We start from the raw sequence: 27731 nt of genomic DNA on the forward strand, positions 1-27731 counted from the left end.
TTTAAATATAAAATATTTAGGAACATTATAATAATTATAGTTAAATTATTGTTCACAATTTCAATAATAAATGATATTATTTTTAATATTTAAAAAAAAAAACTTGTAATAATTATTGATGATCTCAAGGAAATTGTATTTATTGTTATTGTAAATTATTTATTTTAATAAATAAAATATAATATAGTAACTTTAATTTAACATTTAATGAAACTAGAATTTTTTCTTATATGCTAATCAAATCAAATAATAAGTTTCCAATTTAAAAAAAAAAAATTCTTATTGAAATTTTATAAAATTGTCTAATAAAGTTACTATTTATTAAAAATGTACTAGTTTTTAAATATTTTAACAATTTTAAGAATTATTAATTAATGTTTTTAAAAACATTTTAAAATAAAAAAATATTTATATAATATTAATTTTATGCCTCAAAATATCTATAACTATGACAATAACTTATTTTTTTTTTGTATTAAATATGATAAATGTCATTTGAATAGATTTATCAAATGTCTTATTACTAAAGTTAAATTTTTCTTTTTTTTTGTAAAACTTTCTACCTGTAAATAATGTATTAAAAATACTTATCTGTTAAAAGATTAAGTTACCGGTAATCTTTTTTTTTTATGTGGGAGGTATAATAGAAAAAAGAATAAAATAGGTATATTTATTTGAAAGACTAGAAATAAAGAATACTTAAATATAAAGAAATTTGTTATGTTAGAAAAATTAGTATGATTCAAAGAGTAGTAATTGTAATTTTATTAATATATTTTTATTATGTAGAAGTATGTTTATCATTCAAGAAAAATTTTATATGGGGAGTGACGTCAGCAGCTTATTCTATTGAAGGAGGATATTTGGCGGATGGTATGTCTAAATTATGTTATATTATTATAATAAAATATTTGTTTTTTTTTTAGGAAAAGGAATGTCAAATTGGGATTATTATAGTAATAAATTTATGAATGAAAATGGTAATATAAGTTGTGATTGTTATAATAATTTAGAAAATGATTTATTATTAATAAAAAGTTTAAATGTTACACATTATAAATTTTCAATATCATGGAGTCGTATTTTACCTCAAGGTGATAGTTTATTTATAAATAAAAAAGGTATTGAGTATTATGATAAATTAATAAATGGTTTATTAAATATTAATGTTGAACCTATTGTTACAATGGTATATTATGATATTCCTCTTGTATTAGAAGATATGGGTGGATGGATGAATGATAAAATACAAGATTATTTTTATGAATATGCTATTTTATTATTTGATAGATATAATGATAAAGTAAAATATTGGATTACAATAGAAGATCCCTATAGTATGATAATGAATGGATATGGAGGAACGATAGAAAAATGGGCACCAGGTGGATATGAACAATTAGGTAATACAAGTATATATAATGGATTTTATAATATATTAAAATGCCATGGAAAAGTAGGAAAATTATATAAAGAAAAATATAATAATGGAATGATAGGAATATCTTTTACTTCATTTCCAATATTTCCATTAACAGATATTGATATAAATCGTTCAGATATGATTTTTCATCTATCATTTGGTTTATTAGGAAATCCTATATTTGGTAAAAATGGTAATTATCCTAATGAAGTATTAGAATTATTTCAAAAAAAAACAAATAATGAAAAAAGAAGTTTACCCCGTTTAAGACTATTTAATATAGATGAAATAAAAGAATTAAGAAATTCAAGTGACTTTATAGGAATAAATTATTATGGTACAAATAATAAAATATCAGATATAAATAATAATGATATTATAAAATGGAATAATATAGAAAGAGTATATAATCAACTAGCATTAGAAATAGATAGTATAATACTAAAAAATAAATCTATTGAGGATGAATTCAATTATTGGAATGGGGGATTAAAATATACCTTAAAATATATTAAAAAATATTATAAAAATATACCAATATTAATAACAGGAAATGGAATTTATGAAAATAAATTTATTACCAAAAATAGGTATATGAAAGAACATTTAGAAATTATTAATGATGCTATTGAAAATAACTATAATATTATTGGATATTGTTTTAGAAGTTTATTAGATGGATTTGAATGGAATTGGGGATATAATCAAAAATTTGGTTTATATGAAGTAGATTTTGAAAGTGAAAATAAAATAAGAAAACCAAGAAATATAGTTTCTTATTATAGAAATATAATAAAAAATAATGGACATATTTTATAAAATTAAAATATAATATAAAAGTAATTCAATAACTTTATTTGTAGTATATTTTTAGTAAACACATACATTTACCTATATATATATTAATTTAACAAGATAAATAAATGATTTACATGTTAAAACAAAATTTAAAGAAGGTCGTTCTTTTAGAAGATAGAAAATAATAAATTAATTTGTTTTTTTTTTTTAATATTAAGGTCACCATTAAAAATGGTAGGAGGTAATGATAAAAAATAAAATATTATGAAATAAAAAATTGTAGGTCTAGTATATTTTTTGTTATTGTTATTTTTATAATGAATCTAAATTTTAAGAAATTTTTTTGTTTTTTAATAGTTATTTTATTATTTATATCATCTATATATAGTAATGGTAAGTTTAATAACTTATTTATAATAAAATTTTAATAATTATTACTTTATAGAAATTGATAAAAAATTGAAAAGAATTAAACTCAATTTGCCCTTTGAAAAAAATTTTTATAACAAAGAAATTTTAATAGATAAGGATATAAATTTTTTTAATAATAAAGATTGTATTATATATGGAACAAATAATCAAAGTTTTTTAATTAATAATGAACAATTATTAATGATAAATGGAAAAAAAAATAATATTATTAGTGTTTTTAATAAAAATATCTTTGAAATAAGAATATATACAATTATTATAGATGATAATAATGAAGAAAAAAATATAAAATGTGGTGAAAATTTATATAAAGGTGAAATAGAAGAAAAAAATAAAATATTTATAAAACCTGTTAAAGTTTCTATTATTAATAGTAGTAATACAATATTTTCATTAGAAGATGATAATTCAGATTTTATGATAAATCCTAAAAATGGTATTCTTTCTATTGAAAATGAAGAATTTTTAACTATACAAAATGTTGGAGAAAAATTTAATATTTCTGTTTTTGGAAATGATAAAAATGATAATCAAATAACATGTATAGTTGAAATAGTTGTACATCCTGAGGGTAAAAATAATGTCAATAAAATACCAAAATTTAAATTAAATGAATACAATTTTACAATTTCTCCAGGAATAATAGATATTGGAAAAATTGAAGTTATACCATCAAAAAATAAATTTATTTATGAAATAATTGAAGGGTCAAGTGATCGTATGATGATTGATAGAGAAACAGGTAATTTAAGTTATATTGGTAAACCAATAATTGAAAATGAAAAGATAAAAATTATGGTTATGGCAAGAAATGAAGAATATCATGAATATGTTAGCTTTGTTCCTGTTAATATTAATTTTCAAGGTCTTTACTCAAAATCACCTAAATTTAGTGATAATGATAAGGTATCTCTTATTATAATTGATCGTCATGAAGATAATGTTTTATTAAAAAAATTTAATGCCACTGATGAAGATGCTACCGAAGAATTAATTTATAATATTGAAAGTATAAAAATATTAAATAAATTAAGAAATGAAGTAATATCTAATATTGAAAAAGAAATAAATAAATTTAAAATAGAAAATAATACTCTTTTGTTAAATGAAATGATAAAAGAAGACATTAGTAATGTAGAAATAATAATTTCAGTAAAAGATTTATCACATGTTATGGAACCAAAAGATTATTTATATATAGTTATAATTTTTAAAAATAATAATGATGAAAATAAACATGATTATTTAACATTATTAGAACATCCTGATACTATATTTATTGATGAAGGAATAAAAAAAGATGAGTATGTTTATACAATACAACCAAAACAAATACCAAAAAGTTTAGAACAATTGATTGGAAATAATATTTCATCAAATTATGATTTTAAAATAATTGAAGGAAATGGATATATTATAAATAAAAGTACTGGTGTAATTAAAACTGAAAATATACCTACAGAAGATACAAATTTATTAATTGAAGTTGAAGATTTAAATACAAATAATTTAGTTGAAACAAGATTAAATGTAAATATTGTTAAAAAAAAGAAAAAAAATTTATCAAAAAGATATGAATTTATGGTACGTGAAGATGTCAAAGAAGGTTATATAATTGGATATCTTGAAAATAGTAAATATTATCTTAGTGGTGATGATTCATCTAAATTTAAAATAAATAATAATAATCAATTAATTTTAATATCATCACTTGATTATGAATTACAAAATGATTATTTATTTTTTTATGGAACAAATGAAGTTAGAATACATGTTTTAGATGTCAATGATAATATTCCAATAACAGATAGATTAAATATCAGTATAATATTAATGGATAACATTCAACCAGGAACAATTTTAGATCGTCTTAATATTACAGATCTAGATAAAAATGATTTTCTTCGTTTCACATTTATTGGTGATAATATAATAACAAGTAAATTATTTATTGATGATCATTATAATATTATTACAAGAGAATCATTTATTAATATTTCTACTGATAATATAAATTTTCAAATTATATGTTCAGATGGTTTACACAAAATTTCAATATTTATTTTACTTAATATTATTAAAAGTATCACTTGTAATCCAATATTTATTGATAATGACAAAAGAATATTTAATGTTGATGAAAATATGTTTGGTAATTTAATTATTGGTTCAGTTAAAGGTGTTACTGGTATTAATTGTCCAATAAAATATGATATATTAATTGATGATGAAGAAACAGATTTACCTTTTATGATTGATAATAATAATGGTAGTATAATTTTAAAAGATTTTCTTGATTATGAAAAAAAAGATAACTATAAATTTAAAGTTAAAATTAGTAGTGAGAAAAAAGAAAATACAGCTTATTATCAGATTAAGGTTGTTGATAAAAATGATCATACACCAGAATTTATTACACATTCCTCTGTATATACAATACCTGAAGATTTTTATGTTGGTGAAATTATTACAAAAGTAGAAGCAATTGATAAAGATGTCAATGATCAGATATATTATCATCTTACCTCTGGAAGTGATAAATTTTTTATTAATCAAAGTACAGGTGAAATTTATTTACAAAAACCATTAGATAAGGAACAAACTGATAAATATATTTTAAATATTTTTGCTACAAATGATGAATTTCTAATGTTAGATATAGAAAGTTCTTTTGACAAAATGATAATAACAATAAATATTGAAGATATAAATGATAATGGACCAATATTTGATATAGATAATTATGAAATTGTTATTGGAAAAGATATGAATCCAGGTGAAAAAATTTATCAACTTCATACTCATGATTTAGATAATGAAAGAACAATTAATAATGTAAAATTTGAAATTAATGATGTACGTTTTCATTATAAGGGACACTCCAGAGAAGCTCCATCATATATTTTTATAAATAAAAATGGTGAAATAATTTTAAATAATTATATTGATGATTTTTCCGGAGGTTTCATAACTGCTACTGTAACAGCTAATGATATATCAACATTAATACCTTCACTTACATCTAAATGTTATTTAAAAATATGGATATGTTCAAAGGAATATTTAACTAATATTATATTATTTAATGGACCAATGGAAATAAATTTAAAAAAAAGTATGCAATTAATCAAAAGACTTGGTGATAAAGTTGAAAGTACACATGTTCTATTACAAAGTTATGGATATTATCAAAATGAAGACATATTTTTTGATAACAAAACTATTGCAAAAGTAGTTTTTATTAGAGATGGAGAAGAAATGTTACTTAATGATGATGTAATAAGGGAATTAAAAAAAGATGTCATGAAATTTGGAAATGATGAATTTTATGATTTAGAAAAGAATAATGATAATTTTGAAAGATTTGAATTTATAAATAACGAAGAAGATATATCAATATTAAAAATTATTATTATTATATTTTTGTTAACTCTTTTATTGATTATTTCAAGTATTATTTATATAATGCTTCGTGACAGAAATAATTTTTTATTACAGAAACAAAATTTTATTGATGAAGAAATTGTTGCTATGACAAAAGAAAATAATAATATTTTTGCTCTTTCAAAACCAAAGTATGGTGAAATTTATTATTTAGGGAGAAAAGAGAGTCTTTCAACTTTTCATACTTCACAATTATATGGAGATGACAGTTATTCAATACAAACATTAAAAATCAATGTTGGAAAAAGGAATGATGATATACAAATACCATATATTGAAGAAATTGATTAAAATTAAATAATATACATAATTAAAATAAAATATTTAAATTTTATTAATATAAAAAATTAGATTATTTGATAAATTATATAATTTTTACTTTATGACAGGTTCAAATAATAATATTAATAATGATGATAAAAATATTTCAACAAAAACAACAAAAATAATACGAAAACAATTGATACCTGGAACAATTATTGATAATAAAGATCATAAATATAGAGTTATATGTTGTATAGGATCTGGTGGCTTTGGTGATGTATATAAAGTTACCCGTTTTTCTGATAAAAAAAGTTATGCTTTAAAAACAGAAATAGCATCTACAATACAAAGACCATTAAAAGAAAAAATTCCTTTTGAAGTTTTTATATTAAAAGATGTTTTTCAAAGTAACAAAATATGTAAAGAATATTTTACTGAATGTTATGATAGTGGTTCATATGATGGTTATTTATTTATGGTTTGTAAAATTGTTGGAAAAAATCTTAGTGATTTAAGACGTTTATATGGAAATAAAGGATTACTATTACATTCTACTGTTATGAAACTTGGTATAGAAACAATGAAAGCATTATCAAATTTACATTCATGTGGTTATGTTCATCGAGATGTTAAACCTTCAAATTTTGCTATTGGAAGAAATGAAAATTGTGAAAAAATATATATTTATGATTTTGGAATATCACGTTGTTATGAAAATAAAGTTATTCCCTGTGCTCCAAAAGAAGGAAATCGAATATTTATGGGAACAGTTAGGTATGCCTCAAGAACTTGCCATAAAAGAGCTCCACAATATCCTAAAGATGACATTGAATCATGGTTATTTATGTTTTCAGAATTTTTTGATATGCAAGCATTAAGTTGGAGAAAAAGTATTGATAAAAAATATGTATTAAATGAGAAAGAAAAATTTTTTACCGAATTTTGTATGTTTTAACATAAAATTTTAATATATTAATAATAATTATTATAGGTAAAAAAAAAGGAAGTAAAATTCCTAAGTCATTTAATAACATAGTTGATTTTTTTAATTCAAAAGAATTTACTGAAAAAAATTGTAATTATATTGGGTTAGAAGAAAAATTAACAAATTTAGCTAATGAAGAAAAAATAAATTTAAAAATATTATTTGAATGGAATCCAGCATTTAGGGAAGGAAAAACGGTATCTACAAATACAGAAGGTAGTGAAATTGAATCAAAAGATTTCGAAACTGATAGTGGTTTATCATCAGTCAATAAATCACTTCGTTTAACATAACTATATTTTTTTTATTAATTTATTATTAATAATGTAAATTTTTTTAATTAATTAAAAATTAATTGATATAATATATAATTTTTTTTAATTACTTATTAACACTAATTTGTCAATAATATCAATATGTAATAAAATACTTTTTTCAAATTTATTTTTAAGTTTCTTCTTATCTTGATATTCTAGTAATTTCACTGTAAATATTTATTTTCCAAAATTTTGCTATTCCTTTCCTAAATTCTTTAACAAGAAATATTGTAGCAATAGCTTCAACTGTTGGTATCCATGATATATGAATCCATAATAATGGTGAAAAAATATTTAAAAAACGAACTTTTAAAATAATACATATTAACCAAAAAGAATATGGTATTAAAATAAATATTAATGGTATTAATGCCTGGATAAATAGTATATTATTAATTTGATGATTAATATTATTTAACTTTTGTATTCTATTCCATGTATTAATTCTACTAGCTTTTTTTAACTTTCTTTTAACTGCATAAGAAGAAAATATAATTACTATATAGACAGCACAAATTACAATAAATATATAACTTATCATTAATTTATAATATATATTTTTTTTATTTGCCATAACAAATAATCTATATTTATTTATTTCTTTATTAAACCAAATTCTTTTATCAAGTAAAATAAGATTAGAATCATATTTTGGAGATTCTGTTACAAAAGCTTGATAACCAAAAACGTTTATAGGCATAACAATAACAATGTTTATTAATATTGCAAGATAAAATATTTTCATGGTCCATAATTTATTACCAACAATAATTGTATATCTATAAACAAAAGATATTGGAACTGATGTTATCACCAAATAAAGAGACGTTGAAAAAAGTAGTGGAATTAATATTGTTATTATATTGGATGAAGAATATTTAAATGGACCTGAAGCTATAAGAAAAAAATTTGTTGAAAGTGTTTCTATAAACTAAAAAAAAACATATTAAAGTATTTTTTTAATGAACTTACTTGTCCACTCATTATTACTGTAAATGACAATATTAAATGAAGAATTCGTGAATAGAAAAGAATATATTTATACATCTCAAAATGTTTTCTTGATTTTTTTAATATTAATATTATTAATATTAGATTCAAAAATATTCCTAATATACCAAATATGACATCATTATATTCATGTAAAAATATCAATTTTAACTTTAATGAAACTTCATTTTTTGTTAAAGACATTCTTTTCTATAAATATTTTAGCAAAAAATAAAATTAATAATTTAAAATATTTATTTAAAATTAAATATTTATGTTATTTTATTATTATATTTTAGAAAAAAAACATTTTGATACCAAATTTTTAATAATAAAAAAGATATTTCCTAAAATAAACTTATGCTTATAATTAATTTATTTAAAAGTATATTTAAATAGCAAAGTAAAAGGTAAGAAAAAAAAAAGGATTATTTATAAAAATATAAAAATATTATAATAATCATTTTAATAAATAACATATTAAATATATAGAAAAAATATTTAAAAAGGATAATAATAAAATTACATATATATATAAATAAATATGATTATTCGAACAAACATCAAAAATTCAAAAATAAAAACAAAAAATGTAATTAGAAATTATTTTTATAACTTTATTTAGCACTATAATTAAAAAGTAAATAAAATAATTAGAAAAAAAAACTAAATTTCGATAAAAAAAATATTACAAAACTATTACAATAATTATAAAATTTGTCATACTTTTGGCAAGTAACAAATTTTTAATTATTTTTATAACATATTGAAATCTTATTTTTATATAAGTATATTTTTAAATATAAAAATAATTCCTAGTAATGAATTTTAATTTATGATGGCAAATAAATTGTCGTTGTGTATTTAACAAATAAATTAAAAGATATTTTATTAATACCAAGATGTATAAATTTATATTTTTCATTAAAAAATTATGTAAATTTGAAGAAAATTTGGTATTCTAAAGAAAACATAGAAAGAAAATTTTTTAATTAAAAATTTAGAAAATTAAAAAAATATTAATAAATTTTTTTCTCATTATATTTTTTTATTACAATGATGCACTTATATAATATAACAACTTTTTTTATTTATAACAATTATTTTAGTATAAAAAAAAATAAATTATTGTCACAATATATATTATAAATAATTAAGGTATTTCAAATATATTTTTATATGTATCGTTTTTATAAAATAAGCGCTATAAATTACTAAAAAAATTTAATACTTTTTTATTAAACAATATCACATATTTCATGATAAAGTATTTCAGATTGTTTTGATAGCAAATTAAAAACCATGTTGAATGTTTTTTTTTCTTATATAAAATATCATTGAAATAGTACAATGTCTAAACTTCTAACATATTTTTTGTTTTTTTATCTTTCAATATTCAGATAAAAATTTTATATTTAATGTAGTACTAAAAAGTATAAGTTATTAAAATTCCCAAATGTGAGTACTTTTTAAAAACAATTTATTACATCTTATTTTTATTTAAATTTTTTTAACACAAAGAATTTTAACCTGTCATTTTAATTCCACTTTATAAGTATCTCAATGAATTATATTTTACAGATAAGTATATTAAAAACTTCTTAAAAATTATTTGTTTTTTTAAAAATGTTTAATATTTTTTTTATAAAAAATAAAAATTATTTTTTCCATTTACTTTTAAATAAGATTTTTAAACAATAAATATTCACATTTTCAATGATTGTTTTATTTCACGAAAATAATATTCAACATAAAAAATAATTTTTAAACTTCTAATATATAATATTTGTTTGTAAAAGAATATTTTTTGCAAGAAATAAAAAATTTATACAAATAATATAGTTAAAAATTAATTTTTTTCAAAGACTATAGTTACATGCCAATAATTAATTCATACATTACTTAAAAATTTTTTTTCACAAGTTGAATAAATATTTTTTTTCAATATTTTTTAATAACTTGAATATTCTATATAATAATTTATAATTTTTTTGTTCAAATAAGGTTATTTGATAGTTGATAAACAGTAAAAAAAGGTTTAAAAAAAGTTTTAGAAAAATTTTTTTTGCATAAATAACCAAAATAATCATATAAAAAAAATAAAAATAAAACTAAGAAAATTAGTAGTAAATTTTTTAATAAAATTTTTTTTAAAAAAAATTGTTTTAATTTTATCACAATTTTAGTGGTAGAATTAGAAATCTAGAAAATTTTCTGCCAATTTCTGAATCTCTGAAAATAATAGTGTTATAGCTATGAAAATTAATATTCTAGGTCTACTTTTGAGTAGAAATCGAATGAAACTAGTCCCATCTTTATAGGATAATTATTTGCTGAGATATTGAAAAGTCGGGAACAATGAATATTTTAGAAAAATTTTCGCCTTTGTTCATATCTCACTTCGAAATCATGATAAATGAAATCAGATTTTTGCAATTGATATCAAATGAGTTTTCATATGGGGTCTACCTTCAAAATATTTTTATACCTTAAACCACTTTCGAGATATAAAAAAATGGTGACAATAGATTACGCGCGAAAAAGTACCAGGCACAGTATTTCAAAAACGGCTGAAAATTTAAAAAACTTTTCAACGTAGGGTATACCTTAAATTACAAAAGAAGCACAGCGCATCAAATTTCATGGACCAGTGACATCATTAACTTGAGTTATCGCTAGATTCTTAAAACCTTTTTCAAACATATTTCTTACCATATCTTTATTTTTAGAAGTCCTATAAAGATATGAATAGGTTTAATGAATTTGTCGTTCAAAAGTGATCTAGAATCATCTGTTTATTTTTAAAATATCTCATTGCATCATGGAAGTCGAATTTTGCAAAAAAATATTCCCCAATTTCGCTCTCAACTTTGAATCCCCATAACTCATGAAATTTCAATTTTAACATATTGTTGATTATATTCAAAATTCATCCCGTTTCAAGAGCTATCGAATGAGTATAGTAGCATATTCAAATTCCAAAAAAATTGCCTTTCTTTGTTCACATTTTTGGAGGTAAAGTCGATAATCTAGAAAATTTTTAGCCAATTTTCATATCTCTGAAAATAATAATGTTATAGATATGAAATTAACTTAACTAGACCAATTTTTGAATAGAAATGGAATGAAACTAGTCCCATCTTCATAAGATAAGTATTTCTTGAAATACTGAAAAGTCGGAAAAAATGAATATTTTTGAAAAATTTTCGCCTTTGTTCATATCTCGCTTCATAATGAAGATAAATGAAATCAGATTTCTGCAATTTACTTCAAATGAGTTTTCAAGTAGGGTCTACCTTCAAAATTTTTTTATATCTTTAAGTACTTGCGAGATATAAAAAAATGGTGACAATGGATTACGCGCGAAAAAGTACCAAACATAGTATTTCAAGAACGGTTGAAAATTTAAAAAAGTTTTCAACATAAGGTATCATTTAAATTATGAAAGAAGCCCAGCGCATCCAATTTCATGGAACTGTGACCTCATATACTTGAGTTATCACTAAAATCTTAAAACTTTTTTTTAAACATATTTCTTATCATATCTTCATTTTTATAAGTCCTATGAAGATGTGAATAGGCTTAATGAATTTCTCGTAAAAAAGTGATCTAGAATCAACTGTTTATTTTTAACATTTACAATATTATCATAGAAATCGAAATTTACAAAAAATATTCCACAATTTCGCCTTTCAACTTTGAATCCTTATAACTCATGAAGTTTCAATTTTAGCATATTGTTGATTATATTCAAAATTCATCCCGTCTCAAGGACTATCGAATGACTATAGTAGCATATTCAAATTCAAAAAAAAGTTGTTTATTTTTGTTCACATTTTTAGAGGTAAAGTCAGAAATTTAGAATATTTTTAGCTAATTTCTGAATCTCTAAAAATAATAATGCTATAGCTATGAAAATAAATATTCTAGACCTACTTTTAAATAGAAATCGGATGAAACAGGTCCCATCTTCATAGGACAATTATTTGCTGAGATACTGAAAAGTCGGAAACAATGAATATTTTAGAAAAATTTCCGTCCTTGGTCATATCTTGCTTCAAAATCAAGATAAACGCAATTAGTTTTCTGAAATCGTCTTCTAATAAGTTTTCAAATGGGGTCTACCTTCAAAATATTTTTATACCTTTAACCACTTTCGAGATATAAAAAAATGATGACAATGGATTACGCGCGAAAAAGTACCAAGCATAGTATTTCAAGAACGATTGAAAATTTTAAAATCTTTTTAACGTAAGGTATACCTAAAATCACGAATGAAGCACAGCGCATCAAATTTCACGGACCTGTGACCTCATTCATTTGAGTTATCACTAAATTGTTATAACTTTTTTTTATACATGTTTCTTATCATAACTTCATTTTTAGAAGTCCTATAAAAATGTGAATTGGCTTAATGAATTTATCTTAAAACATTGATCTAGAATAAAGTATTTATTTTTTAAATTTACAATATTATTATAAAAATCATGATTTAAAAAAAATATTCCACATTTTCCCCTTTCAACTTTGATTCCTTAAAACTCCTGAAGTTTTAATTTTCAAATATTGTTGATTATATTCAAAATTCATCCCGTTTCAAGGGCTATCGAATGACTATAGTGGCATATTCAAATTCAAAAAAAAGTTGTTTTTTTTAAATTGCTTATTTTTCTTTATTTCTTTATTATTTTAGTATAAAAATTTTTTTTAAATCAACATTGTAATTTAAAATAAAATTACATAATTATATTATTTAAATATTCAAAAATAATTTCTAGAACGTCAGTGACTCTAAAATTATGCCGAAATATTATTTAAAATAGTTTTAAAAATTAAAAAAATGTAAACCCTTAGTTACAAAAAAAATTTAATATCATAAATATTAAAAATGTATGATAAAAATTATAAATTAATTTATTTAATTAATTAAATTTGATACTTTATATATAAAAATTTATCATTTATATTATTAATAACAGAATACATATTACAAATATATTTCCATACAAGATGTTTTGAAGAAAACAAAAAAATATAATTACTTTAATTTTTTTGAGAAATTCTTAATTTACATTTTTTAGAATTACTAAAATGAAATTTACAAAAATTGCAAAGTCAATCTCAAATTTTGTACCACGACGTGCCTTATTTTTTGTTCCTGGACATGATAAAAAATTTTTAGCCAAAGCTCCAAATTTCAAGGTTGATTGTTTGGTTCTTGAATTAGAGGATGGTGTTGCAATGTCTTCAAAAAAGCAAGCTCGAGAAAATGTTGCAGAATATTTAAATGATTTACCTACTAAAACTCATAAATGTTTTGAATTAGGTGTTCGTGTTAACTCACCTAGTTCTGGTATGTTAAAAGATGATTTATCAGTGTTATCTAAAGCTAAACATACTCCCCAAGCATTTATGATTCCTAAAATTGATAGTGTTGAAGAATTAGCTTATATTGCGGATGCTTTTAGAACTACTTATGGTGAAGAAAGAATTAATAACAAGGTATCTTTGTATAAAAGTTTTTTTAGTTTTACTTTTTTAGAATATTAAATTAGTTATTTGGATTGAATCTGCTAGGGCTCTTTTAGATATGCCAAGAATATTAAATAACACTTTAAATCTTCATTTAAATACTGGATTTCCACGATTAGATGCTGTAGTATTTGGTTCAGATGATTTTTGTGCAAATATTGGAGCAACACGTTCTTCTATAGGTACTGAAACTTTATATGCAAGACAACGTTTTGTAACTTGTTGTAAGGCTTTCAATTTACAAGCAATAGATTCTGTTTTTATTGATTACAAAAATCTAGATGATTTAAAACAACAATCAATTGAAGGATTTAGTTGGGGATTTACAGGAAAACAAATAATACACCCAAGACAAATTGAAACAACACAAAATGCTTTTTATCCAAGTGCTGATAAAATTAAATGGGCAGAGGAATTAATAGATTTATTTGAAAAACATCAAAAAGATGGAAAAGGAGCTTTTATTTTTAGAGGTCAAATGATAGATAAACCATTATTATTACAAGCAATAAATATTGTTGAAATGAAAAGAAAAATTGAAGAAATAAATTAGTTTTTTTTTTCTTGATTTTTCTATTTTAAAATATAAATATATTCTCATTATTTTATCTCATTTACTATTTCTTATTAACAAATAAATGATATTTTGTTAATATAAATTAAGATATTCTCTTTTAGATGTATATCATTAATTAAAATATGTTTATTAGTACTTAAAATATCTTCTTTTAAATTGATATATTTTAATTTGAATAAATTATAAATTTTAAAATATAAACAATAGAATAAAAGTTATTAAAATAAAACAGAGACAAAATAATTATTTTTAATGATATGACAATGGATATTTATAATAAATCAAATTTGTTCATAGACAAAAAAAAAGGTATACTGTAACGTTTAAGAGGCATAAAAGTATTATTTTTGTAATTTGATATTTTTATATATGTTTAGTTTTAATCTTTCTTATAAATAACTTAAAAACAAAAGATAGTTGTAATTGTTTTAAAAGATTGTAATATATATTATGAATACTATAAATCAACTCTAATTATTGATATAAACAAAAGTTTAAAGTTTTAATGTGTTTCCATAAATAATAGTAACAGTATGAATGATAATAAATATTGAAAAGATACATTTGATCTTAATTTATGATGATGCAATAAAAATAATGATATTAATTATTATTTCATTAAGATGTATTAAATAAAAAAAGAAGTTATTATTAATAATATTTTTTAATAAAAAAAAAATTCAAAAAATAAATAAAACAGATGGATAAAATTTCTGCAAAAAGTTAATTTTTTACTTTCTTCTTTTTTTTTTCAATTATAAGATTTTCCAATTAATTTAACATGTATACAGTTTTTATTTTTAACTCCATATGTTTTTAAATACAATTATTCATTTAAAATTTTTTCTTTGATTCTCATTTAACAATGACGTTACGAATAATTTATTTTATATTTTATATATTATATTACTTCTCAATAAATTAACAGTATCAATACAATATCAATAAAATTTGTTATAGAAACATTATGAATGGCAATAAAAAAAAAATTTATTTCACATTTAAATTCTAACATATGAATAGTAGTTAAAATTAAACAAAGAAATATAAAATAAAAAATCTGCGCATTTATTATTAATTAAATAATAATAAATATTTTTATTATTTAACATATCATTGTTATATAAAATAATTGTCATATATATTAAAAAAAAATTTATTTTTCTTTTATTATTTACAATATAAACAATGTATAGGAAAAAAAAAAATTTTTACAATAAATGAAAAAATTATTTATAATTAAATTAATTTTTTTTTTTAAATTTAAACTTTAAACGATAATGTGTAATGTTTAAATTAAACAATGAAATGGTATCTTTTTTGTTGAGGAAGAAGATAAAATTTTTTTTTTTAAATTAAGTATGCATATTTAACAAATTTAATAAAAGAAAAATGTTTTTACTTTAAACAAACTTAATTATTTTATTTTTATTAATATATCAAATTAATGATATCTTGTTAAATATACTTTTCTTTTAATTAGCATTATTAAACTAGACTTTTTAATTTATTAATTAATGTCTACTATTATTATTTTTACTTTTATTCTGTTTCTTGGTAAAACTTTCTATATTATAATAAAATACCTTAAGATATATCTACCTTATTCTTATATATTTATTCTTACTCTCCCCCTCTCTTTTAGGATGGCACTATCATAAAGGTGTGGAAAAATTAAGATTAGTAAGTGTAATGATTATCTTAAAAAATATAATGTTGTAACAAAATCATCATTAACAGTGATATGATAATAGTGTAGATAACTTTTAATAAAACATTAAAATATTTAGTATTTTCAATAAAAATGTAACAACTCAATTTTTCAAAATGATTCTTAATATTTATCATATAATTATCATCTTCGCATTCTTTCATTTTATTATATTTATATTATCAATTTTTGTTTAATTATATAAAATTATTTTAAATAAATCTTATTTTCTCTTTCATGTACAGATACAAATACTAATGATAATCAGGAAAATTCTCACTCATCATTTACATATTTATTATATATATACCATTGATGTTAAGTAATATAATTTAATGTAATGATTAATAAAAAATGCTTACTCATTAATTGATGAATTATGTGATTTTTAGGAATAAAAATTATAATAAATTATATTTTAAAATATCTTTAAATATTTTATATTTCTTTTTTGATTTTATAAAAATTTCTTATTACCAAAATTTACTCTTCAAAAACATTAAACTATTCTTCCTTATCTATAATCATTTTATAAATCTTTTTTGTTTTTCAAACATAAAATTGTAAAGTTTATTTTAAATATTATTTTACATTCTCATCTCATATATACAACTTTTTACAATTTTTCTCCCTAAATATTTGGAATGATTTTTTTTTTTTTTTAAATATTCTAAATTACCATTACACATCATAGAGATTTTTTATTATTTTGAAACTAACAAATGTTTCTTTTAACTATATCATATTCACTCTCTCTTGTTCATCTTCTCGTACCATCCTATGTATCATTATTTTACAATTTTAAGGTTTTCATAATTTTTTTGTTAATTTATTTATATTTATAAATATATACATTTAAATACACAGATGGTAGTAAATTAAATCAAAAATTATTCTAGAAATTTCCGTTTTTTTTTTAATTATATTTAAAAAGATAAAATATTTTTATTGAAGTTCTTTTTTATTAATAAATGTGTTTTAAATTTACACTGAATCTTAACTTTCTTCTTTTTATATCTTATTACAGTAACTTTTTTTAAACTAAAAAATGTTTTTATGTAAGAATAACAAATAAAGTAAAATTTATTATTTTTTTTTAAAAATAATGTCTGTTATAATATTAATTATTCAAAAATGGAGACACTGTAACAGTTGTTATATAATATATTATGTAATAAATTTTAATATACTTTTTAAGATTAAAAAGTTATATAATTTAAATAAATGATAATTATATAAAATAACACTTGTAATTAATATATAACAAAGAAGTTTTTTTTTGTATTTTCATTGATAGACGTCTGTTTCCTTTTTTATTTGTTAAATTTACGCCAGAAAATTATTATTATGACACATTCTTGACAATCACTAACACCCCACCAGAGATGGGATATAATAATACTTAAAGTAATAAAAAAAAGTATGGCTGAAAAAAGGATCAAATAAAGAACAGACGTTGTTAGATATAAATCTTTCCAACATTTGTAAACTTTTTATCAACAATTTATTTTATTAATATATTATATTAAATTTTTATTTTTCCCCTCTGTTCAAGTAGCTTTCTCTTTTTCTATCCAATATTTTATCATAAACCATAGAAGAGATAAAAGAAAGAAGATGACCTTTAATATTTCTTATGTTTTTCCTTTAAACCAATGGCTAAGATAAATCAAAATATTTATTATTATTATTATTAGTTATAAGTTATAATAATATGATTTATTTGTATACATTATAGTAAAAACCAATAAGATAACAGTTTGGAGTTAAAAATAACAGTACCAACCCCTTTTTTCTTGTGTCTTATTCTTCAATCAAATATGAAAATAAATTGTTTGTAATTAGGAGAAAAAAAAAAGACATACATTTTCTTTTATTTCTCTCCACCCATCTTTTTTGGTAATATACTATGGGAGGGGTTTTATATTTAAGTGAATACCATTATTATTATACCAAATCAGTTACACATTCCACATAACTTAAACATCTGTTTTTATTACAGATAAATTTACTTATTTATAAAAAAAAAATTATTATTATTATTATTATTTTTCCAGACAAAACAATTTTTTAATTTTTTTTTATATAATATTATATTAAAATATTATTTTAGATTCGGGTTTATTAGTTTCATCTTATCTATAAGATATATCAAAAGATAATTCCTAAAGATAGGAGAGAGGATAAAACATACTAATAATATGAAATTTTCTCTTTCTATCGTACCTTCTATTTTTTTCCTTTTTGGATCATTGAATAAGGAAATTACTCCTTTTTCTCTTCAATCACTCAATAATTTTGATGGGGTATGATTTAAGTGTAATAAAATGATTTATTGTTTTTTCTTTTTTTTTTTTTAGAATATTCCAATTCATCCATTTTCACCACCAGAATTATCACCAGAAGTAATTAGAGAAAAAAGACAAGCGTATCAGGTATATGTTCATGGAGATGTCTCTGTAACTGTTGACAAATCAGGAAATGCCGAATCTGGTAATTGGGGATCATGGAATTTAGAAAAAGAATGTTCACGTACCTGTGGTGGTGGTGTTCAAATAGAAAAAAGAGTATGTAATGGAGAATGTACAGGTCCTTCAACACGTTATGTTTCCTGTAATACAGAAGAATGTGAAGGTGATAATGACTTTAGAAGTGAACAATGTGCAAAACAAAATGATATACCATTTGATGGTAATTATTATAAATGGCTTCCATACAAAGGAAAGAATAAATGTGAATTGACATGTAAACCAGATAATCAAAAATTTTATTACAAATTTAGTGATAAAGTTGTTGATGGTACTAAATGTGAAGAACATTCTGATGATATTTGTGTTGAAGGTGTATGCCTCCCATTAGGTTGTGATGGAAAATTAGGATCATCATTAAAAAAAGATAAATGTGGTGTTTGTGGAGGTGATTCTAGTACTTGTAAAACAGTTGAAGGTTTCTTTGATGAAAGAAATCTTTCACCTGGTTATCATGATATTATTAAACTTCCCGTTGGTGCTACAAATATTAAAATTGAAGAAATTAGACCAACAACAAATTCACTTGCTATTAAAGGAGCTAATGGTGAATTTTATCTCAATGGAAATAACAAACTTCAACCTGCTGGTACTACTATTCGTGTTGGTGGTGTAGCATTTAGATATGAAGCTACTAGTGCTGATAGTTCATCTTATGAAAAACTTTATGCTCTTGGTCCATTAACTGAGGAATTAACTATTTCACTTCTTTTTAATAGAGGAAATAAAGATTCAGCTGTTAGATATGAATTTAGTGTTCCACTTGAAGAGTCTCCATATTTATATAAATTTGATGAATGGACACCTTGTTCTGTAACATGTGGAAAAGGACTTCAAACAAGAAATTTATATTGTGTTGATACTGATAATGGAGCTCGTGTTCATGATGAAATGTGTGAAGGACAAAATGTAACTAAACCAGATACTGAGAAATCATGTGAAACTATTGATTGTGAACCAGATTGGTATGTTGGTGAATGGGAACCATGTTCAGAAACATGTGGTGATTCTGGAATTCAATTTAGAGTTGTCTATTGTCACTCAACTTTTGCTGATGGTAGAAAAATTACCATAGACGATGATAATTGTACTGAAACTATGAAAAGACCTGAAACAAAGCAAAATTGTAATAGATTTAGTTGTCCAGAATGGCAAGCCGGTCCATGGTCATCATGTAGTGAAAAATGTGGTCCAGCTAAACAATATCGTTCTGTTACTTGTAGATCAGAAAAAGAATCAGAGGAAGGTAAACTTCTTCCAGCTGATGCATGTAATTCAGAAGAAAAAATGGAATCTGAAAGAGAATGTAATCTTGGACCATGTGAAGGTCTTAATTTTGTTACTGGTGATTGGAAAGTTTGTCAAAGATGTAATGATACTGAAGAAACAAGAGATGTATCATGTCAAGATACTAATGGTCGAAAATATGCTTTAGAAAAATGTCTTACTGGTAATATTACAAAAATTCCAGATAGTGAAAGATCCTGTGCAACACCACAACCATGTATTTATGAATGGACTACAAGTCAATGGTCTAAATGTTCAACTGAATGTGGTCATGGACATCAAACTAGAAAAGTTGTTTGTGCCATCTCTGAACTTGGAGATATAACTATTGTTGATGAAGGTCTTTGTGGAGGAGAAAAACCAGATAGTAAGCAAAATTGTACAAATGAAGAAAAATGTACAGGAACTTATTTCACGGGACCATGGTCTAACTGTTCAGAATCATGTGGAGGTGGAGTACAAACAAGAATGATTGTATGTCTTAACTATGATAAACAACCTGTTCCAGAATGGTGTGATGAATCAACAAAACCAATTGTTGAACAAGAGTGTAATGTTGAAAAATGTAAGACTTGTGAAGATGGTGAATTTGGATGTTGTCCAGATGGTGTAACAGAAGCAACCGGTAAATTTAATGAAGGATGTTCTAATTGCACTATCACTGAATTTGGTTGCTGTAATGATAATGTTACAATTGCAACTGGACCAAATAGTAAAGGATGTCCAGAATATATTGAACAAGAAGCTTCTGGAGAAGAAATTGAAAAAGAAGAGGTTAAAGAAAATGAAATTGGAACAACTATTTCACCAGAAAGTGATAGTAGTGGACCAACAGAAGAACCAAAAATGTGTATAGTTAAGAATGAAGAAACTGGAGAAGAAGCTGAAGTTCCATGTGCTTCAGCAATTTCAGAAACTGATGATGAGGAGTTCCCTGTATCTGAAAATAAGACAATTCATTGTTCAGACACAGAATTTGGTTGTTGTCCTGATTGGTATACACCAGCTACTGGTAAAGATTTTGAAGGATGTCCTGAATTTATTCTTGGATCATGTGCAGATACAGAATATGGTTGTTGTTTGGATAATGTTACTCTTGCTCGTGGACCAAATCTTGAAGGCTGTGGTGATCCAACATGTGCAGCTTCATTATTTGGATGTTGTAAAGATAGAAAAACAATTGCTTTTGGAGCACATTATGGTGGATGTGATAGATCTTCTTTCCCATGTGAATTAACAGAATTTGGTTGTTGTGCTGATGGTGAAACTGCTGCTTTAGGTAAAAATGGTACTGGTTGTGGAGCAAATTGCCTTCTTACAAAATATGGATGCTGTCCAGATATGGTTACAGTAGCTAAAGGTATTAATAATGAAGGATGTGGATGTCAATATGCTAAATATGGTTGCTGTCCAGATGGTAAAAGTGATGCTAAAGGTCTTAACTTTATTGGATGTCCTGAATCATGTGCTACCTCACAATTTGGATGTTGTCCTGATGGAAAAACACCAGCTAGAGGTTCTAGAAATGAAGGATGCCCATGTCAATACACAAAATGGGGATGTTGTTCTGATGGTGAAACAGCTGCCAGAGGACCAAATTCAGAAGGATGTGATAACTGTCATTACTCAAAATATGGATGTTGTCATGATGGAACAACAGCTGCTAAAGGTAAAAATTATGAAGGATGTCCAGCTACAACTGTTGCTCCATTCCTTGTAGGAGGAACTGTTGATCCATTAATGATTCAAGCTTGCTCTCTTCCACAAGATAGAGGAATATTCTGTGGTAGTGGTTACAAATTAATGTATTACTTTGACAATGAATCAGGTGATTGTACAGCTTTCTGGTATTCTGGATGTGAAGGAAACAAAAATCGTTTTGCTTCAGCTGATCAATGTAAAACTGTTTGTATTGAACCACCAGGTAAAGGACGTTGTCTTCTTCCAAAACATGAAGGTAACCAAAATTGTCAAGAACGTGTTGTTCGTTATGCTTATGATGCACGTTCCAAATCTTGTGTTGGATTCTGGTATAGTGGATGTGGAGGAAATTCAAATTCATTTGCTTCATGGAATGAATGTAAAACAGAATGTGAAGATGTAGAATTTATTGTTGACAATGTTGCTGAGGAACAACAAGTTGAGGATGAATCAGAAGAACATAATGCTGAAAATAGTGATGTTCAACCTCAAAATACTGAAGTAGTACATGAAGAAAGTCCACAAAGACCACCAAGTGACTTCAATGATAAGATAACACAAATGGCTATTGAAGATGCAAGAAAAAAACAAGAAGAAATAGAAAGAGAGGTTCGTGAAAGAGCTGAACGTGAAAAAGCTGAACGTGAAAGATTATATCAAGAACAATTAAGAAAACATTATGAAGCTATTGAACAAAGAAAAAAAGAAAATGAAGAAAGGTTATCTAAACAAGGAACACCACCAAAAGTAGAAAATCTTCAATATCCTATACAACAAGTTCAAGTTTCAAATCCTACTGTTCCTAAACAAGTATTTAAAAAAAGTGAAGCATGTTCTTTACCTAAACAAGTTGGTAGATGTCGTGGAAATTTCCCATCATATTATTATGAAATTGCTACAGGAACATGTATGGAATTTATGTTCTCTGGTTGTGGTGGAAATGCCAATCGTTTCCATACAAAAGAACTTTGTGAAAATGCTTGTATGAAACCAGTATCAGTTGAAGAAGAAGCACAACCTCAAGTTCAACCTCAAAGAAGTTCATCAATATCTATTTGTGATTTAGATAAAGATAGTAGACAATGTTCAAGTTTCACACCAAAATGGTATTATAATAAGAAAGATGGTACATGTTCAAGATTCCATTGGGGTGGATGTGAAGGTAGTACCAATAAATTTGATACAGAAGAAGAATGTAAACAAACATGTGGAAATCATATTTGTAAGTTTTATATATATTTTAATCATATAAAAATTTTATTTAAGCTCCCTGTAAATTACCTAAAGTAACAGGACCATGTGCTGGAAAGAAAGAATTTTATTATTTCAATAGAGATACCCAAAAATGTGAAACTTTCATTTATGGAGGTTGTTTAGGAAACATCAATCGTTTTGATACTCTTGCCGCATGTCAAGGAACCTGTCCACTTCGTGAGTAACTCTTCTAAAAAAATCTCTTCATTCGAATTTTACTTTTTTAAAATTATTTCCATCATTTAATTTTTTTTACATAACTTTTTATCTTTGCCTATAAATCTTTCTTTTTTAAATTACTGTAAACTTCCTAATAAACAGTAATATTTAAGATTATTATTTTGTTAGTTTGAGTGTAGTTTTTATTTTGGGTTCTAAATTATTATAATATCATTTAAAAATTATTTTTTTTTAAATAATTTTTATTAAACATTTTAATGATATTATTAAAATTTAAAAAAAAAATGAAATACACTACTGACATATAAGATATCTCGATAAAATGACTCTTTTTTTTTATATTTATTTAAAATTTTATGTCAGTTTGTCATTTACAATTTTATTAAGGATAATTATAAAAATTTAAAATACATTATTTATCTTTTTTTTTTTTAAATAAAATAAAAATAAAATAATTTATTAAATAATATTTAATAAAAGTTTAAATAAATAATAATAATATTATTAACTTTTTTGTTTGATTTTAGAATCAAAAAAATTTGAAGCATTAACTTTACATAAAACTAACAATAATCATTACTTTACTAACATTAATATGCTTCAAAATTCTGATGTTTCAAAACGTCATAGTATTGAAAATAACTTTATTAATACTAACACAACTATTACTAACCCATTATTACCTGAATTATGTATGTTACCTGAAGATCCCGGAAATTGTTTTGGATCAGAACTTCGTTTTCGTTATGATTCTGATATATCATCATGTGTGTCATTTTTTTATACAGGTTGTAATGGTAATGCAAATCATTTTACATCTATTGAAGCATGTGAAAGAGCCTGTGGAAAGTATATGAATGAAGATGTTTGTCTTCTTCCAAAACATTCTGGTAATTGTAATTCTGCAAAAATTCCAAAATTTTATTATGATAATGAAAAAAATGAATGTATACTTTTCTTTTTTGGTGATTGTCAAGGAAATGGTAATAGATTTAGTACTAAAAGTGAATGTGAATATTTATGTAGAAAAGAAATTAAAAATAAAAATATTATAGAAAAAGAAAAAAATATTTGTTTATTGGAAAGAGATAGTGGACCATGTACAGATTCAATTTCACAATGGTATTATGATAAAAATGATAAAGTTTGTAAAAAATTTACATATGGAGGTTGTAGAGGAAATGACAATCGTTTTGATACAAAAGAAGCATGTAAAATTAGTTGTGAAAATAATAAAATTAATATAAAATCTGAAAGTTTAATATTATCTTCCTTAAATTATTCTAATTTTTTTATTTGTTCATTACCAATGCAAAAGGGTTCATGTCGTTCTGAAATTCAAATGTACTATTATAATTCAACATATAAAAATTGTCAATTATTTAAATATTCAGGATGTGGAGGATCATTAAATAAATTTAATACATTAGAAGATTGTCAAAATGTATGTAATAATATAGAAGAAATAAATAGTGAAGAAATAATTCCTATTGCAAAAGTTAATGAAGATGAAGTAATTTATATAGGAAATATGTTTTCAATAACATGTATAATTAATGAAAAATTAAAAAATAAATATAATGACAATCATATAACATGGTACAAAAATTCAAAAGCAATTGAATCTTCAAAAAATATAATATTTTTAGGAAAATATAATGAAATAATACAAATAAATAGATCAACATTTAATGATACAGGATTTTATTCATGTTCAATTGGTGAAGAAGAAATTGAATCAATGAAAGTGTACATTTTTGTTAATGCTCCAATAAAACCAACAAATTGTAAAGATATAGGTAACAAGGAAGTTTGTATGAAAGCTTTTAAAAATGGTCAATGTCAAAAAAAAAGATACAAAACTTTTTGTTGTGAAACTTGCAAGCAATTTCATTTTAAATTTTAAATAATAATTATTTTTTTTATTAAACTTATTTATCTTTTAATATTTATAAAAGTATTTAACATGATTATTCTCTTTTCATAAAAATTGTTAGAAAAATAATATATTTTTTTTTATATTTTATTTTTTATCACATTTCAAAAGATTGTAACTTCAAAATTAAACTTTTTAAATAGCTGTTATTTAAACATACATTCATGTAATGCTAAGATTAATTTAAATGATATTTTTTAATGAAAAAAAAATTTAGAAATTTGTTCTTTTAAATTTTATAATATTAAAAATTAAATTATTTTATGTATATTAATTGTTAAAATATTTAAATGTGATAACGTAAACCTTTTTTAGGAAATTCAAAATTAAAAATCTTAAAGTCATAATAATAAATTCTTATTAATTTTTCCATTAATTTATTATTTTGAATTAATTCATTTTTAACTATTTTTCTACTTTTTGTATGAAATGTTGCATGACCTGTATATTTTTTTATTCCTTCATTCTTAATAAATAATACTTCTTTTGAAGAAACTCCTAAAGATGTAAGATATTCTCCTAATTTATTATAAAATTTTGTTACACTTTTTTTTCTTTCTGGATTTATTTTAAATATTTCATATTGTTGATGATAATCATTTAATTGACAATACCTTAAAAAAATATATATATATAATATTTTAAATATACCATGATTGTGGGTAGAAATGACGATCTATATAAGTAGCTTCATATACTTTATTTGGATGATTAACTTGTTTTAATAATCTATTGTAAAGTGTATTTATAAAACATTTCAAATCATCAAAACATCCATAACATCTTCCTCCACTTTCAGTATATCTTATAACACATTTATCTGTAAATGCTGAAATAAACCTTTGTATGGGATTTCTTACAATAACAATACTTTTATATTCACTTAAAAAATTTTTAATATTATCATCACTAAATTTTTTAGCTTCTTTTTTAAGTGAATTATATTTATTATGATTTTTACAAACATCTTTAATCCAATAATTTGATATCAATTGATGTTTTTCTTTTTGTAATTTTGGATGTTCTAAGTAACATGAAATTGCCTTCAAAACAGTTGATAAATTTTTTTGAACTGTACAAAAATTTAATTTATATCTTGAGGTAACTCTATAATATGTAGTAACATTTTGATACCCTTCAATACATGTCTTTTTTTTAGATGCAACTTGACATGTTATCCAATCTTTTTCCAATGATTTTTCTATTGAATTGATAGAACAAATATTAAATAATAATAAGAAAATTAATGTTAATTTAAAATTTTTCATTATTATAATAACTAAATTTTTTTTTTATTTCTTTTAATCTTATTGTCTTATTTTTATTGTAAGAGTTTATTTGAACTAAAAAAAACCTGATTTATTGTGTATATAGTGTGTTGTCGTTGTCTAATTTTTAATATTTATTAATTTATCTATAATAAATATCTTTTAAAGAAATAATAAAAATAATATAATTAATGCTGGAACAAAAAGATATATCTTTTTTAATATTATAAAAAAAATTGCTTAAAATTTTTTAATAGATATTAACTAGAATTTCAACTAATCTTATAATTATTATTTATTAATAAAAGTTTTTAATAATTATTAAATATAAGTATTACATATATAATTTAAATTTGTTGTTTTGATACAACAATTTAAGTAATTCTATTTATAATATTTTAAAACAAACTCAGAAGATTGTAGTTGACCTCTTCCAAATTTTTTTACTGCGTCAGAAATAACTCGAATATCATCATCACAATATACTAAGAAACCACTATTTTAATTGTTGTTTTTTACAAATTTAATAAATTATAAAAAATAATTTTTTGTATAAAATAAAAACTTTTATCTTGAAATTTAACAACATAATCAAATTAAAAATGTATAACATTCACATATTATTATAACTTTTCCACTAATTAATTTTTTTATTATTAAAAAGTTTTTTATGAAAAATTGAATAAATATTTTTTTAACATATTATATAAACTTTAATATTCTTTATAATATTTCACAATTTTCTTAGTTTAAATTAAAGATAAAATTTTTTTTGTGATTAAAAATTATAAAACATAAATTAAAACGTGAAAAAATAAAATTTACGTATTCTCTTAATTTAAAAGTTCTTCTTTATTTTCTTTTTTTTATTTAGCTAATATTTTTTAAAACATTAATAAATATATATTATAAGATTTACATATATAAAGTTTTTTTTTAAATATAATAATATCAAAATTTAAATATTATAACACTTTAAAATTGTAAAATTTTTTAGTATAATTGACAATAGAAATAATTTTTGTTTAGTATATTGATTCAAAAATTATGCAAAGAAAAATAATATATTTCTTTTAATAATTATAAATACATTATTTAAAAATC

General features: G+C 22.0%; 8 protein-coding genes across 8 annotated transcripts; 6 read left to right on the top strand and 2 right to left on the bottom strand.

Annotated features, from left to right (window-relative positions):
- Positions 1-737: 737 nt before the first annotated feature.
- SRAE_2000505900 (Glycoside hydrolase, family 1 and Glycoside hydrolase, catalytic domain and Glycoside hydrolase, superfamily domain-containing protein) lies at positions 738-2242 on the top strand (the record flags this gene model as incomplete). The annotated part of the gene is made up of 2 exons (XM_024644021.1): positions 738-873; positions 927-2242. 2 exons carry the CDS (start codon positions 738-740, stop codon positions 2240-2242), a joined length of 1452 nt encoding a protein of 483 aa, XP_024509624.1.
- Positions 2243-2833: 591 nt separating this feature from the next.
- SRAE_2000506000 (Protocadherin-23) lies at positions 2834-6388 on the top strand (the record flags this gene model as incomplete). Its single annotated transcript, XM_024644022.1, has 1 exon — positions 2834-6388. One exon carries the CDS (start codon positions 2834-2836, stop codon positions 6386-6388), a length of 3555 nt encoding a protein of 1184 aa, XP_024509625.1.
- Positions 6389-6479: 91 nt separating this feature from the next.
- On the top strand, positions 6480-7639 carry SRAE_2000506100 (Protein kinase domain and Serine/threonine-/dual specificity protein kinase, catalytic domain and Protein kinase-like domain-containing protein; the record flags this gene model as incomplete). The annotated part of the gene is made up of 2 exons (XM_024644023.1): positions 6480-7305; positions 7353-7639. The coding sequence occupies 2 exons, from the start codon at positions 6480-6482 to the stop codon at positions 7637-7639; spliced, it is 1113 nt and encodes a 370-aa protein (XP_024509626.1).
- A 166-nt stretch (positions 7640-7805) lies between these two features.
- Positions 7806-8647, bottom strand: SRAE_2000506200 (7TM GPCR, serpentine receptor class r (Str) family-containing protein; the record flags this gene model as incomplete). Its single annotated transcript, XM_024644024.1, has 2 exons — positions 7806-8594; positions 8636-8647. The coding sequence occupies 2 exons, from the start codon at positions 8645-8647 to the stop codon at positions 7806-7808; spliced, it is 801 nt and encodes a 266-aa protein (XP_024509627.1).
- Positions 8648-13744: 5097 nt separating this feature from the next.
- Positions 13745-14738, top strand: SRAE_2000506300 (Citrate lyase subunit beta-like protein, mitochondrial; the record flags this gene model as incomplete). Its single annotated transcript, XM_024644025.1, has 2 exons — positions 13745-14155; positions 14196-14738. The coding sequence occupies 2 exons, from the start codon at positions 13745-13747 to the stop codon at positions 14736-14738; spliced, it is 954 nt and encodes a 317-aa protein (XP_024509628.1).
- A 3936-nt stretch (positions 14739-18674) lies between these two features.
- SRAE_2000506400 (Thrombospondin, type 1 repeat and Proteinase inhibitor I2, Kunitz metazoa domain and ADAM-TS Spacer 1 domain and Peptidase M12B, ADAM-TS family-containing protein) lies at positions 18675-23428 on the top strand (the record flags this gene model as incomplete). The annotated part of the gene is made up of 3 exons (XM_024644026.1): positions 18675-18779; positions 18834-23211; positions 23256-23428. 3 exons carry the CDS (start codon positions 18675-18677, stop codon positions 23426-23428), a joined length of 4656 nt encoding a protein of 1551 aa, XP_024509629.1.
- Positions 23429-24018: 590 nt separating this feature from the next.
- SRAE_2000506500 (Proteinase inhibitor I2, Kunitz metazoa domain and Immunoglobulin subtype domain and Immunoglobulin-like domain and PLAC domain and Immunoglobulin-like fold domain-containing protein) lies at positions 24019-25329 on the top strand (the record flags this gene model as incomplete). Its single annotated transcript, XM_024644027.1, has 1 exon — positions 24019-25329. One exon carries the CDS (start codon positions 24019-24021, stop codon positions 25327-25329), a length of 1311 nt encoding a protein of 436 aa, XP_024509630.1.
- A 316-nt stretch (positions 25330-25645) lies between these two features.
- SRAE_2000506600 (Sulfotransferase family-containing protein) lies at positions 25646-26627 on the bottom strand (the record flags this gene model as incomplete). Its single annotated transcript, XM_024644028.1, has 2 exons — positions 25646-25973; positions 26011-26627. 2 exons carry the CDS (start codon positions 26625-26627, stop codon positions 25646-25648), a joined length of 945 nt encoding a protein of 314 aa, XP_024509631.1.
- Positions 26628-27731: the final 1104 nt, after the last annotated feature.

The sequence above is a fragment of the Strongyloides ratti genome, assembly GCF_001040885.1.
Source record: "Strongyloides ratti genome assembly S_ratti_ED321, chromosome : 2".
Classification (NCBI taxonomy): Eukaryota; Metazoa; Nematoda; class Chromadorea; order Rhabditida; family Strongyloididae; genus Strongyloides; species Strongyloides ratti.